Raw genomic sequence first — 16,485 nt, forward strand, 5'->3', positions numbered from 1 at the left:
TGTCTTTAAAAATGGGATCTCTCATAGGACAAAAGAGAAAAGCTTCTTAATGGGAAAAGGAAAGGGAATTTATAAGAGGCAAAGTTTAGCGAGACTTGAGTGCACCGTAAGTGATGAGCATGAAAATCTTTAAGTAGCGATGTTGACTGCTTTCAGGAGAGGTAAGGGTATCTCTCCACAGCCTCTTACAGAAATCAACACTTGATACACAATGAAAAACCTACCATCGAATTTCTCTGGGACGACACAGGTATCATCATAAAACTGCCTGGGGCCCTTTTCAAACATGCAGCCTGTGGAGGGGAAATGGGATACATTTATTCATGACAGAAATAAAACTCACAAACAATTCAAAATATAACCATGAATGCAAAAATGGAGGCAGAAAAGGACTTCTCTGCTTTTCCACTCTGTGACCTTGGACAGATTATTTGACCTCTCTGCCTCAGTTTCCTCATCTATAAAATGGGAATGAAAATAAACCACCTATCTTATAGGGCTGTTGTGAGGATTGAATGGTTCAATATATGCAACTTTAGAACAGTGACTGGCACATGGTAATATATGAAAGTTAGCTATAGATATTATTACTAACCCAATAATGCTCATGTAAACACTGGCAAACCTGTGATGTAAAACAGATTATCTTCTTTTTTGTTTTCTTCCAAGTTTCATTATTCAAACAGATGAGAATTACTGACATTTATCTTGCATTATGACCCTGATGAACTGAAACAAATACAGTTTATTCCCTCACTCCTTTACAGAAATATTTAGCTGCATTAACCTTTTCATGATTTCATCTTCAATAGACAAGTCAGATTTAAAAAAAAAAAAAAAGAATTTTCCTTTATTGCTAAATCCTTAGAAAAAATGCAAAATAAATTGATGGCTTTCTACAATCATTTTCTCCCCCAAATATCCTTGACTGTGGGACTTTCATTTAATTGCTATTATCTTCAATTACTAGGAAGAAATTTCACATAATTTAGTCACAGTTTTATTTCTCATAAGTATTGGTCTCTGTGGTAGGTACATAATATTAACAACAACAACAATTAAATTGCATTTGTGCAAAATTTTGGTCTCGTATATTCTGGATTTACCATCTCATTTTACTATCCTTTAAACACAGGGGTTAACTTCTACTGATATCATTTATGCAAAACAACCAATGTTAGACTCAACCTAGAAGGATGGATCCAAGTCGTTTCACTGATGACACAGACTGTTGACATCAAGGACCGTGCACATAATTCAGGAAATACTTTAAAGGTTAGTCTATCCCGATAAAAGAACTTTCATACATGACCTTGCAAATACCATGCCCATTAGAACAAAACTTTCCCACCTCAGTTACTATAACACACCCATGAGAAAAACACCTTTTCTAAGCCTCTTATGTGAGGCTTAACAATTACTTGTCCCAAAATGTAAAATCCAGGATATTTAAATGTGAATGTATTTAAATCAACTGCATTTTATGTCAACACAATGACTTAGCTCTCTCAAGCAAAACTGAAAATTCCTTGAAGATACATTTCAGCAGACAGCAGTAAGGTGGGTGATCTATAAAGCACATGTTCTATTTTAAAAGGATATGGTTGTTGGCAAAAAAGAACAGAGAAATCCACTTATCAGCTGTTTATATGCACATGACTCATGTTAACAGAATATAAGAGATCATGACCTGAAAAATCTTACTTTTACTTCAAAAAGTTTTAAAACAATGGTTTAGTGGACTTAAGTGATTTTTCCCGTATATCATGATAATGTGACAGCATCCTGAAGATGGCTGATTATGTTGACAAGTATTTACAAGAATTTCAATAATGGAAAACTTAACTTCTGTTCTGCTGGGATGAGTCAGGAAGCCTTCTTGCCTCATATAAATGGAGTGGCAGCTAGGCACTTCTGAAAGAGGAAACAACATCGGTCAAAGAGATGTCTGGAGCTGAAAACATGTTGTTATCAGTGGACGGAGTGCAGATAGGAAAGTAACAGAAACAGACACGAGTCTCCTGAGGGGAACTTGTCAACACATGGTTAACATTGCAGGTAGGGCCTGCACTAGAGACGGAAGGTTGAGAACCATACCATGGTGAGCAGTGATTCCCCTGAACAGGTGTGTGAATTCGAAGTTTTACCCACACCAACCTGACTAAACTAAAGGTAGGCTAAGCAACAGCACATAAATGTGATGGAGTCCTCAAAACAAACAGCATCATGAGTTAAAAGACATTTCAGGACACGTATGGGATAAATTTGTTTACCCAGTGGCAACCAAAGCAAAGGTCAATACAAGACTCGTTCATAGTTTATTTCATGAACATTGGCTAGAAATCATGATGGAAAGACAAAATTGTTATGTCTCTTATAATTACTTCAGCCTAGTAAGATGACTGCTATTTTTTTTTTTTTCTTCAGACAAAAACAAGACTGACTTTTCATTTTATTAAGCCCACAGGCCATATTCAAAGCCAGTGAGGCTATAAAAGAGAAATCCAACAGCAACAAATTCAACAGCAACAAATCCAACAGCAGAAATCCAATAGCAAACACCATTGCTACCCTAAAAGCAAGGCCTTACTTGTATGACCAACTTAATTCATCCCTGAGAAAACAAAACTTGGTTAATGGTTAAACTTGAGTCATAGTGATGGCTGTGTATGTAATGTGTTTAGCAGCCTAGATATGGGGAAAGGGAAAGAAATACAGATTTGAGAGACAAAAGATAAAAATTCAGGTCCTTCATTTACTACTAATAAAGCTATATGACTTTAGAGAAGTTATTTTCTAAGTTTATAAAAAATAGAGGACGGGGTCACATGTTATCTGAGTCTGCTCTTCTTTGACTCTGAATTTGGAAGTTCACTCACATAAACAAGAGGTCAATTCAGGGTGAATACCGAAGTTTCAACCTCAAGACCCTCCACGTGCAAAAGTGCGGCTGAGACCTTAAGCCTAATTTTGTATATGCCATTTCATTTACTTTTTCTTTCAGGTTCCACATTTTATAGGTTTTAGGTACCTAAAACCTGGGTCCAAATCTGAATATAACATACACAGTTTCCACAGAAATGCATAAACATGATTACGTTGATTCTATCTTCTGTATGTATTACTAAAGATTTTAAAGCAACATCTACAAAAATAAACATATACAAAAAAAAAAAAAAAAGGGCTTCCCTGGTGGCTCTGCCTGCAATGCAGGAGACCTGAGTTCTATCCCTGGGTTGGGAAGACCCCCTGGAGGAGGGCATGGCAACCCACTCCAGGATTCCTACTTGGAGAATCCCCATGGACAGAGGAGCCTGGCAGGCTACAGTCCATGGGGTCACAAAGAGTCAAGACATGACAGAGCAACTGAGCACATACAAAATTAGATGTTTAAAATATATATGACAGGTTGCTATTTAATATAAGAATACAACCTCCTTTCCACCCCTTGTAGTAATTCTGAACAAGTAATAGCATTTAAGTGAATTGGAATCTAAAGGCTCTTATCAGTCTATAAACTTTCATGCTATAACAGATAATGACCATTATTTAGTCCAGATGTCATTTTTTTTAGGTCCAGAATGTTCCATTTTTAAAGTCTATCTGATTTTCTAAAAATTTGCCTGGTGATAAATGTCAACCAAAATATGAGATATCATTTCACAGAAAAAAAAGCATACATTATAAGATCTTAGTCAAAAACATCTTAATGGCGATCCCTAATAGCAATAACGTTGAAAAGCATCTAGCAATCAATAGTTTACAAGCTGAAAATAGTGTCAAACTCATTTTCAAACATTTTATTGTGCTGTGCCTTCTTTAAAGTATTATGCAGTTTATAGTTCTAACCCTATAAAAGGCAGGGTTAAACCTTGTTTTCTGATATCAGTGCTTATAATAGGGTTGCAATGGAGCTGATCTTCTGGGTCACCAAATAATTAGCAATCCATTTTATCCCAACTTCTTAACCAATGGTACTTCAAATTAATGTTTAATGTTATTTTGATTTATTGCCAAGGCATAAGGTCCCTCATGCAGCTGGGCCTGGAAGGGACTGTGTTAATGACTCTGCCATCAGCTCAGCAGCTGCTTAGAGGCAAGCATTTTGTCGAACTGATGTTGACACCCTGCCACAAAATACTTTTACTGACTGCTGCACAGCTGGAGTGTGGCTGTAAAAACAGCTGGCTGGCCCTGGAGGCAGCTAGAAAACGTACAGGTTAAACTCTATTATATATAAGAGGGACTAAATGTAGCCCTTCCTCCCCAGAGGCGGAGAAAAGAAGTTTAAGCATTTCTGAGAAAGTTGAAGGGCCAGTTTATAAAAGTACTCCAACATCACACAAAATAAGCATATTCTAGAAAACTAGACATTGGACATCAAAGATAGGATTCGATGGGTAATTTCACGAACACTCAGGTATTTACCGAACTGGACGATTTACTGTTTTCTGCTGTACTTTAATATTCTTCATAAATTCTCCTTATTAATCTATGAGGTATAAAGTATACTAATTTAAAATTCGCCATAAATTAATGACATAAAATACACCTGATGCCAGGCTTCCATTACATTTCCAAAGGCTCAACTTATGATCTAAGTTCCAAAAAAAAAGCATCAAACAGCAATTTAGAAAAAAAAATGCATATATGAGAATATATTTGTGTTTATGCCAGATCTTATACTATTTATTACACCTCAGGGTAAATAAAATTAACATCTAGCTCTTGAAATTGAGACACTTGGCTGCATTGTCTAAATTCAGTCTGTCTTTAAATTCAGCATCCTTCATACAGAAAAGAGAAGCCTGAAAAAAATATGGTTAAGAGGAGTTTATTTCCCTAAAGTAACTAAAGTCATGTTATCCTAAAGTGATATCAGTTAATTTATGACCATCAGAGTGGGTCAGACTCTAATCAAATTGTAGAAACATTTCCAAAGTGATTATTCAATCAAATGACTAACATGGTTAATTAGGAGCCATAAACATTGCTCTGAAGTTCATCAAAGTAATGACTTGCCCAGAAAAATTACTGCTAATTAAATTGCCTGCTGCTTTCATTTCTACCTTATCTAATAAAAAATCCAACCAATGAAGTTTGGCATTACATTTTAACTTTTGCTAAATGTTCAACTCAGATCCAAACTAGCCAAGTGGCGACTTCAAAGGCAAATGTTTTGTAGCAGGGAATAGAGGCATTTCATACATATTCATTTATGTTTATTCATGAAATAAAACTTCTATAATTCAGTGACAATCATAAGCTGCAGTTTAGCCTATGCACAAATGTTAAGGCGACTGCATATTTACACTGTCTTAATATGCATCTATAATTACAATCTTAGGACCTTTAGTATGGCAGTGATTACAAACATATACCTTGTCATCTAAGACCTGGTTTTGAAATCTCAGTTCTGATATTTTGTGAGAGTAAAACATTTTGTTATTTATTTAACATCTCTCTCAACCTCCACATCTGTAAAATGGGAATCACAGTGATTTCCTTCAAAGATAAGACCATATGGAACAAGCCATGGGTAACATTATACCCAGTTTCTGAGAACACTAAGAATTTAATACAAGGTACTTATTATTAACAGAATCTATTTTTAAGTGAATCTCATAAGTATTTAAAGTGTGTGAACCACAGTACTTACAACAAAAAGTAATTATGTATCAAAATTATTTTTGTATCTTAATTTTCTATTCTTATATAAGGTATCTACTGAGATGGCTGACATTGCTTATTCATATGCTTACTCATAATATTCTTCATAAATATATTAACCTGTGATATTTAAAATATTGATTTTAAATTCATTATAAATTTATGATGTATAAGGTTTAAGTGAGATGCTCCATTATATTTTCAAAATATTTGGAGGTACTTCTTTTAAGCTTCCTTTTTACAGTATTATCCCCCAATTTTGTTGCTATATTTAGACTTTCATTTAAAAAATTTTAAATTCAGTCTGTAAATTGAATCATGTATATTTAATTTAGGATAAATAATTTTTTTTAATTTTGAAACTTATGGATCAAAGAGCATGTCATAAAGACACAGCCAAATCAGCTTGCAGAAACTAAACTGCTTATAATTTGTCACAGATGAGTTCATGGTGATGAAAGCTGATCTAATATGCTGCAAAAACTCAAAGCAGCAAAACACTGTTGTTATTTTAATGCCCTAAACACTGTGGGGGGAAGTTAAGAGTAAACTGACACCCTAAACTACCTGATTTGATTAAATCTTCACCTTTAGTCATACTGTTAAAATTTCCTTTAAATAAAGATGTGAAGGTATGAAACTAAAAACTCAGTTTCTGTTTCTTGACCTGCATTTTACAGCTGTATTGGGAAATAGAATACTGACTTGGGAAGCTTTACCAAAGATCTGCTCACAAAGTGCAGCTGTGCTTTTGCCAGGCACTTTTCTGGTTTGCCTAAGTGCCACCCTGTAGTACAGAATGAAGGTTCCTCTTCAGGGCATGGTTTGCCTAAAATTTCTAGGAGCTGAACAGGCCAGATCAGAGAGGAACTATCTGCCACATTTGTATGAGAAATCCCTACAATGTGTTGAAACTGTTTGTTATCAAATAGTGTACAAACCTGAAAACACTCCAGATTGCAAATTCTATTTAAGAGGAGAAAGCACCTTGCTTTCATTTGATGCTTGTAGTTAAATTCCTGAAAAAAATAATCGGTGTGATAACTTAATCAAGCATACAAATCTCAAAGAGTAAATGAGAAATCCCAGTAAAATAGGAATACACTGGATGTTGTATTTTAATGTGATTTTTACTTTCATATCAGTGTGCAATGCAGGAATGGATTGATTACACACTTAACTAACTCCTTGAGGAGGTGATGTGAGAAAATCAGGTCCACCTCAATTTGTTTAATGCATAAGGATGACAGTGGAAAATTTGGCACATTAAAAGCGGAGGGCCCAGTCCAGGTTCGATGCACGATACTGGATGCTTGGGGCTAGTGCACTGGGACGACCCAGAGGGATGGTATGGGGAGGGAGGAGGGTTCAGGATGGGGAACACATGTATACCTGTGGCGGATTCATTTTGATATTTGGCAAAACTAATACAATTATGTAAAGTTTAAAAATTAAAAAAAAAAAAAAAAGCGAAGGGCCGAACTGAGTGTATTGACATACATCAGAAATTAACAGGTACTTGGTGAGAAATATGTTTCTGTGTGTGTGTATTTCAATGTAAACACAGGAGTTTAAATAAGTTTTGCAAAAACATTTACCAAAAAAATATTGAGCTGTACCAAGAAATAATGGCATCAATTTCATTCAAGAAACATGAGTATTATGACAGATCTTGCCTAAGTTTTGTCTGTCTTAAATTTAATTTTTTTGTTTCTACTCATTTCCTGGCAAACTCACAGTTTAACATTTAAAATCCAAAGGTTTTCCAGGGTATGTAAATAGCATAAACTTCGTAAGGATGTATTTAAAAGCAAAACTATTCACATACATACTAGTGTATCATCCTTTGCCTCTGCATATCCACTTGCCACGTGAATAGATTTTTATAGGTGATCAAAAAAACATATTTTATGAAGTTCCCTGAAAAAGATGCTAATGTGAGAAATTTTTTTTTACACCCATACAATCGTTCTATTATGGAACAAACCTGAAAATAATTAGTTCTAAAAATAAGGCCCAGTACCAGTATGTTTGAATTAAAGTGTGGCGAAATCAAGTGTGATGGCTAAAATGTTGAGTTTTATAAGAGGTATCTGTTGTCACTCACAAAATCTGTATGTGAATGTAATAACTTAGTCATTGAAACTCATGTGAAGAAGGCAGAAAAGCTGGAGTTTTACTTCATTCACACTCAGACGGGAAATTTGTCATTAGGATTTTTAGTAAACTGTAAAAATGAATAATGTAAAATCTGCAGAGATATTTCTTTTGTCACAGTTCAGATGCATTGAATCTACTGTTAACATACTTTGAGGACAGAAAGAGAACTATGTCAGTCTTTGTACGCCCAGAATAGTGCTTGCAAAGCTTTAAAAAAGAGAAAAAAAAAAAAAGCTTAAACAGTTATCTGCAGTCAGATGCTTTTAAATCTTAAAGGCTACGTAATTTAAAAGAACTAAAGGCCAGGGAAGCCTGGAGTGCTGCAGTCCATGGGGTGGCAAAGAGTAGGACGTGACTGACTGACTGAACAACAACAACGTATCTAAAATAACAGGACAGACTTTTACCACAGACTTCTCTTGGAAGCATCTCTTTTTAGGGTGAGGACAATATCCTACACAAATAACCACCACCTTCAAACAGGATTGGCTTATTGTGATCTAGTTGGCTCACTGTTTTACAAGTTTTATAAGCCTGTGGAGGTTTTGTTGTTAAGAGTTGAAAATAAAGCTGAAATGATAGGAAATACAGTTACATAAAATAAGTACAATTTTAACTTTGACTATTTATTAATATTAGATATTACTGTACTCTGACAACCAGTAGAAGTTTAAAAGAAAAGATACCATTAGTTGCCCAAACAAGCCCCTCCAAACTTTCTGAGGTGGGGGAATTTTTTATGATGAGCTTCAATACTGAATTGTTCCCTTTCTGGAATCCACGTGATCTGAAACAAATACACCAGGAATTGTCTTCTCACTTTCATTTCTCCCTGGATCACCGCAATATTCAGATGATTTCATCTACTTGCTTTAAACACAGGTAGTCCTAGTAGTAAGTTGAGTAGGATTGTTTCACTACATTAGAAACATCCTAATACTATAGTATCTTATTGGCCATACACAACATGATTGCTTTAACAGAAGAACTTCTCTATTCTGTCTTATCCTTTAGCACCAAAGTGTATTTGTAAATGTTAGATGTAACGGTGGCATTTCATTCAAGAACTAGCAACAGTCTTTGAGGAAATCTCTAGGAGATAAAAATCATACCAACAGAAATCCTTATTATAATTGCCTGGACCCTTAATACTTTAACATTTACAAGCATAGTCATATTGAATCCTTCAGTCAGTTCAGTTCAGTCGCTCAGTCGTGTCCAGCTCTTTGCGGCCCCATGGACTGCTGCACAAAAACACAAAAGTATAGGGATCATTTGTCCCTTTCTATGAATGACGCAACTGAGGACAAAAGAGGTAACGACGCCCGCTCAAAATGACACCAGTTAGTAAATAGCTAACAGGTCCAGGCTTTAGTATAATGTTTCCAGTGTCATACAAAGTGGGTGGTTTTATTTTTTAACACTAAGAATAATAAAAACAAGTGAATGAAAACAGTGAACTGTGAGCGCCCACACTGAGTGGAAGGGTTAGCAGAATGGAACATGTAAGGATACTTTTCTAAACTTCAGAGAACAGTAAATACATCACGATGACACATGCATGTCGTTCTTTTAGTCTTGCCTCGCTCTGTTTTTCACATGTGCCTTTGAATAGCTGTTTTTGTAAAATTTCCAAGACTGTATTAGAAGCAATTCAATAGAAAATGCATATACAAGATAACAAAAACAATCAGCTATTTGACAAAAATTCCTTGAAAAGATTTCCATTAAGTTATACACGTTAGGTAAAAATATTTTATGAAATATAAAGTCTCCTTTTTCTCTAAACTATTAAATAGTTAAGTCCCTAAAGGATAGAGTATAAAAAATTCTATAACAATATTCTAAACCTAAAAATATATACTCAGATATATACACTCGTAAAAAAAATATTTATTTCCCTCTCTTATTCACTTTTATGAAACACACACACAGGGAGAGATTCAAATGTACATCCTTAAACTGTCTCGTTTAATTGCAAATCTTAAAGTTGCACACATGAAAACAGTTGTATATTCATTTCACCCACTTGGAATAAGCATTTCTGGGCCTAAGCATCGTGGTCATTTTCTCTAAAAAGAAACTAAAAATCCCACCCTAAAAAAGTACACTCCCCTCCCCATTCTAATTCCCTTTTTTCACGCTAGTACAGCTCACAAGCCAACTATCCCTCCCTTCCCCCTTTCCTGCCTGTAAAATCCAAGTTAGACAAACACTGTGTGGCTGAAATGACATATTTGAATGGAATTCAGACCCACCAGTTCCTGTTTATGTTTCTGATTTGAGAATGTTGTCTTCTCCGTTCACTATACATTATGAACACTGCACGGCCTTACATAGGGTCAGGTTACATGCAGGCAGGACCAATGAGCATTAATCATTACTTCCAGGCAACTGGCAAAAGCAGCAGCTGATGGAACACTACACCCTTCAGCTCTGTATAAATGGACATTCCAGAGAGTCAGAGTGTGTATGTGTGTGTGTGTCTGTATGTTTTTCCTTTCAGTCTCCATTTTATGAATGAAACTCCAGGCTCTATAGAGTCCATTCATGTAGGAGAAATGCTTACAGGGCTCTGCCTCTAGGGATCAATCAGTCATGGGTAAAACTGATATGATTGGTTTAAAACAGCCTTCAGCCTTCCATTACTGACTTAAAATGCAGTCCCTGTCCATTTGACCTGTGTTAATGCATAAAGAGTAAATCCAGACCATGGTCTCAATTCTCAAATCAAATCACTAGCCAATGCCACTTACTGTAACTGTAGATTTAGAGCATATTGAAGTATTTCTTAGAAAAACTGACACAGTGGACCAAATCTTGGAGAGATTTGCTATTTTCACTCAGAACTGAAATAGGAAAACTCATGTGAGATCTGATAAGCAAAAAAAGGCAATGTCAAGTTGTGAGGCCAATCCATGACCTCTCTTATAATAACAAGATCAATTAGGAAGACATCACCATCGCTTTTCACATTTGAAGCACCTAAAAATCAGAGATTATGTGACCTACTAATCCACAAATTACTGGCTGAATAAAAGAAAATTATCTTTGGATGTCAGAGAAACAGGTAAGATGTTACCATTTTCTGAACAATCCAATAACTCATTCCTTTAAATTCCCAAGTGATTTTCCAATTCTTCGAGTGACAGTTTTAATGTTAAGAGGGAAAAAAAAACCAGTTGCCTTGTTTCAGGAGAAAATGTGACCATAAGCAAACGATGCTCTGTCATGGAGTAGGGCCAACGCTTGGCCTTTGGGAGTGTTAAATATCAGGTACAAAAAGCCAAAGTTCATGGAACCATAATCATCACTACACTGGAAATTACTAAAGATGGTAACACTTAAAAATATCTAGAGTTTTTAGGAGGGAAAAAAGCTATTTATGAGCAATTATGGGAACAATTTGTAAAGACCCAGTCCACTACCAAATACTGTCAAAACATATCGTGGGTTTTATCAGCCATCTGTAACTTGGTCCTTGACCCTGAAGGGAAGAAAATACTTCTTTCTTCCAGTGACCTGAAGCCATTTTGCGAACTGGTTGCAGTCAACAATCCCTGGGTAGATCTTTAACTGATTTCTCAAGGAATCTTCACTATGCTTACAGAAGAAGGAATGAGAAGAAACACGAAAAATGCATGGTCTTTGGTTTTAAATGTGTGCAAGATTTGCTAATATGATGTTATAATAATTTAATATTTATCTTCTAATTTCTAATATCTGCCAAATAAAATGACAGTAAATAAATAAAGTTACCAGCATATTTAACTTTGAACTAAAATTAGAATACTTGACATAGCCAGGAGAGATGATAAGGAAACCTACAACATGTCATCCACAGGAAATACAGAACAGAACAAGACTGCTGAACAGTCAATATATATTCAATAACTAACTCTTAAATAATATTCTTTTTTCAAGGTTTAAAAAAAACTTCAGTATCTAGAACTAGTTTCCATGGTGGTTCAAAGATAGGTAAGTAAAAATGATGAAGTAAAGCTGAATATTTACAAACGTCGTATTTCGTATTTTTAAAAATTAGAATTATAATTATCTGCCTTGAGGCCTTCCATTTTGGAAATGACAAAGCTTTATGGCAGACCTGAAAGTGTAAAATAAGTATCAGGAGCTCCTGCTAAATCGCTTCAGTCGTGTCCAACTCTGTGCGACCCCATAGACGGCAGCCCACCAGGCTCCCCCGTCCCTGGGATTCTCCAGGCAAGAACACTGGTGTGGGTTGCCATTTCCTTCTCCAATGCATGAAAGTGAAAAGTGAAAGTGAAGTCATTCAGTCATGTCCGACTCTTAGCGACCCCATGGACTGCAGCCTACCAGGCTCCTCCATCAATGGGATTTTCCAGGCAAGACTACTGGAGTGGGGTGCCATTGCCTTCTCCGAGTATCAGGAGCCCTTACTTCTATTCTTACTGTTCCATCTAAATCTAATTAGCATTTTCAACAGTTTTCTTTTGCCTTCACTCCACTCCTTGTTATTTCTTGAATAATATTTTTGGTTGTTTACTTACATATGGATCAATTGTTCATTAAGCATGTAAGAATATTTATCATAAAACATATATGAGGCCAATTTCCCTAAAATACATATCTCCTCTTATAAAGTAAATAATCAGGAATCATTAAAAAAATAAGATATCCTGATGACAGAATTCCTGAGATATTACTACAGTAGTAGTAGTGTAGTAGTAGTAACAATCATAATAGTAATAATTTAGAAATAAACTACTGAGTAGATTTAGCCTTCTGAATTTCTATTTTTAATTTTGAGCAAGTTGAACCAGTTGATGAGGCCCTGACAAATCATCTTCAACCCAAAATAAAGCACTATTTACTCATATTTCTATGTGGCTGCAGAAAATAATTATCTTTTTCTTGCTCTACTAGCTATTGATTTCATCCCATAAATTTAAAATCATATTCTAAATTTTACAAGAAAAATTCCAAGAATGCTCACTAAGAGCAGTGTTAGGAATTACTTCACTATTTTCTTTGCTATTTAAGATGAGTACCCATCAACACAGCAAAACATAGAATAACATTTACAACATAAAATTTTTCTCTCACCATTTCAGAAACCCAAGACTATTTAACTCTGATGACTGCAGTGCCAGCTTGGGCCTATGTGACTACCAGATATATTTGTCAGTTCTAACAGTTGAAAGTTAAACACATTTCTAGTTTTTAACATATTTAACATGAGCTAAATACTTTACATTTATTTGATCATTTCTCTGCCTACATATAATTTTTCTACATGCTAAGAACAGATAATTATTCTCTAAATTTGAAGGTTTGTCTACTGGCCTTCATTAACGTCCTTAGATGATGAAGAAGTATATGGAGAACGTAGAAAGGGTTGCTTGGATTTAAAATTGAAAGTGAGAAAAGGCCCATCTTATTTCTCCAAATGTAAGCTTTCTTTACATATTTCAGTTCTTCATAAGTTTTCTACTAAAAAATAGATTGAGCTGACACCAGTTTGAAAATGACTCTTGTATTTTAAGCTATCAAGTGATCAAGTGTTTTTAACAGAGTGAAGTGCAATAAGAAAGAAGGCTCAGACAAACTCAAAGTTTACATAATCAAAGAATTTTAGAGCTGGCTATGACGTGTTCGTTGGAAGAAATGATGCTAAAGCTGAAACTCCAATACTTTGGCCACCTCCTGCGAAGAGTTGACTCTTTGGAAAAGACTGATGCTGGGAGGGATTGGGGGCAGGAGGAGAAGGGGACGACAGAAGATAAGATGGCTGGATGGCATCACTGACTTGATGGACATGAGTTCGGGTGAACTCCTGGAGTTGGTGATGGACAGGGAGGCCTGGCATGCTGCAATTCATGGGGTCGCAGAGTCGGACATGACTGAGCGACTGAACTGAACTGATGACACTGATTTGTTACTTTTCCTTCTAATTATCATTCATCCTTTTTCAGAAGAACTATTAGGAAAAGTCACTTATCTGACAATCTCAAATTTTGATAATGTTTATGGTGCATTTTTAAAAAGGAGACAGAACACATTTTAATCCAAAATATCATTTGAAGTTTTATATTTTCCTGTCTTACAACAGTGAGTACCTAACAATCAGAATAAAATTTGAGGACTATCTAACATGAAATGAATACCTTCAAATTAGAAAAAGCATACCTTAGGTTTTAATGCAAATGCTTTCATTGCCCTGCATCATGTAGAGCTTTTCAAAATCATATGCAAATATTCAGGCTAAAATTAGAGAAAAGAATAAATAATACATCTAACAAATTATGAATTAAAAAACTTTACTTTGGACAATTATATAGAAAGACTGTAAACTGTACACTAAGAATAAGTTCTAGTTTTGGCTGCTTCACAGGAGAACTATGCAACTGATGGTAGTTAACGTGAATGAGCCTTGGACATTTTATCTCTACAGTGGAGTGTAAAGAAGGAATTTCAATGAGGTGATCCCCAAGAGTTTCATGAGCTTAAAGACTTATGATTCTATGAAACAACTATTTGTGTCAATTTCCCAATTGAAAATAATGCCACATTTGCCAACACATACATATGTCATGCCTCCAAACTGAAAGAAGGACTCATCAGTACCAGAAGGAATGACACTAAAAAACACAATGACCCTAAAAAACAATTACAAAATACAGAAACCTTTTCTTTAGAAAACATGATCCCAGCTTTTGCCCCTACCCTTTAGAACTGCTTCCTTCCCTCCTAAAGCTACAAGCATGCACTTTCCCCCATTTTCTTATTTCCTGTCTCTGAAAGTTCTTTCCCTTCTTCATTCCCAGCTCCTGGCTAAAACTGCTCCAACACAAGGTGGGGAGGCAGCTTTTCAAATTAATTAAAGTAACAGAATAGGCCCTGAGTGTTAAAAACACTTTACTAATGTATCACCTCTTCAATCAACTACTGGGTTAAGATTTTTAGTCACCAGCCGCAAATGCAAAGTAACATAACAGCATTAAATAATGGGGCTTCAAGCACAGCGCAGGGATGAGCCTGAAACTGACCAGGTATCATATGCATTCTCCTCCCTCTCTAAGGCAGCCCTGGAAACAAAGGAATAGAAGCCAGGTTTGCAACAAATGAGACTATGTCCTTCTTTATTTAGTGTTCTTTTTACTTATAGGACTGATGTGATTAACTTGAACACTTTTCTTTTTCAACTCTAAATTGGGTGATACTTGACAATTTAATACTCTGATTAGAAAAGCTGTACTAAGCATAATTAAAAGACAAAGCACTTTATAGACAAAGTAGATACTGACTATATTATCACTGCCTATATAGCGCTACAGTGTTTCTATACTGGGTCTTATTTTTGCCTGAGCCACACTTGACGTGTATAATTTTTTTACGCAATAGTGTCATTTCATTAAATATTATTAAAAGTCTGGCTTCTAATGACTGCATAATATTTGCTATTGAGAGCCATAACTTACATTACCAATTACTCTATGATATTCCTCCACCACTAAATATTCATCATGTATCTCCCCTTCCATAAGATAATTTTCTGACAGTGAAAATAGCTGATCAAAGTGTATGAACATTTTGTGCTGATATTTTCTTGAGTTAAATTTTAGTGTCATGTGTTCACCACCCTCCTAAAAATACTACCCTTAGCTATCCAAAACCGAAACAAAAGACCAGTCAATGAACACATAAATTCTAACAAAATATGTTGTTGCGAATATCTAAAATATTTACCTCATTGGGCATTCAGAATCTGCAAAACCTCTTCTGAGAGTATGAACACGGGAAAACAGCCACAATTTTATTTAAATAGAGCACTGTATCCATATGAAGCACAGTGCTTACTCAATTCTTTTGAACTCAGCCACAGGGACAAAAAAAGAAGAAATCAGACTGGATTCAGTAAAACCCAACCAACCAACAAAAAGCCTGTGTCCCTGCTTTGTGCAGCGATATTAGGCTAGAGAAACAGAGAAGGAAAACAACAATAATAGATAATTACATCTATTATTGTACTGGACTGTTGAGAACTTAATATTATAATCATGATCATATTGTACTGGTTCATCAAATTGGCCCTAAATATCAATTGTTTTTTATCTTTTCAGAGTCCTCTGATCTAAGTTTTTTTCCCTTTCTCTTCATAAAAATTTCTACTCTACTAACATAATATTTTGTAATTTTTAGCTTAAATACTCAGCAGTTGAAATTGCATTCCTGTAATTATAATTATGACTAATAGACCTTCCATTTCCCATGTCATAATTAATGTCAGGCTTTATTAGAGCATAATCATGTTGCCTTTTCACTTACAAAGCTTCTTTTATTTTCACAACATTTATGTTATATTGAATTAAGCAATGAAGAGTTCTAGAGGCCTTCTTAAAGGACAATCTGTGGATCATAGATGCTGAATAAAAGGATTATGAAATGTTTCTCGCATTGTCTTTAGATTACATAAAGTATTTTCTAATGTGCTATTTGTTCAACATCAGTAAGTGAACTAAGCACTCAATAATTCAGGGATAAATACATTATATTTTCTAAAAAAAAAGATTAATAAATTGCTAGCGAGGATGAAAGAACTAAAGACAATAAAACAAAATATCTGGAGATCATATTGTGACAGCAATGAAGGACATATGCAGATGTGTCAGCCTA

At 35.1% G+C, this 16,485-nt stretch overlaps 1 protein-coding gene across 9 annotated transcripts in view; it reads right to left on the reverse strand.

The window, feature by feature from the left end:
• The window catches only part of ETV1 (ETS variant transcription factor 1), a 98,450-nt gene that overhangs the window by 16,353 nt on the left and 65,612 nt on the right, over positions 1–16,485 (reverse strand). For all 9 annotated transcript variants that reach the window (XM_061413591.1, XM_061413588.1, XM_061413587.1 and 6 more), the window contains 2 exons: positions 1,846–1,914; positions 225–293 (listed from right to left, as the gene is read on the reverse strand). In XM_061413591.1, coding sequence (XP_061269575.1) covers positions 225–293; positions 1,846–1,914 — 138 coding nt within the window. The remainder of the gene's footprint in view (positions 1–224; positions 294–1,845; positions 1,915–16,485) is intronic.

This window comes from Bos javanicus, chromosome 4 (genome assembly GCF_032452875.1).
Source record: "Bos javanicus breed banteng chromosome 4, ARS-OSU_banteng_1.0, whole genome shotgun sequence".
In the NCBI taxonomy this organism is placed as follows: Eukaryota; Metazoa; Chordata; class Mammalia; order Artiodactyla; family Bovidae; genus Bos; species Bos javanicus.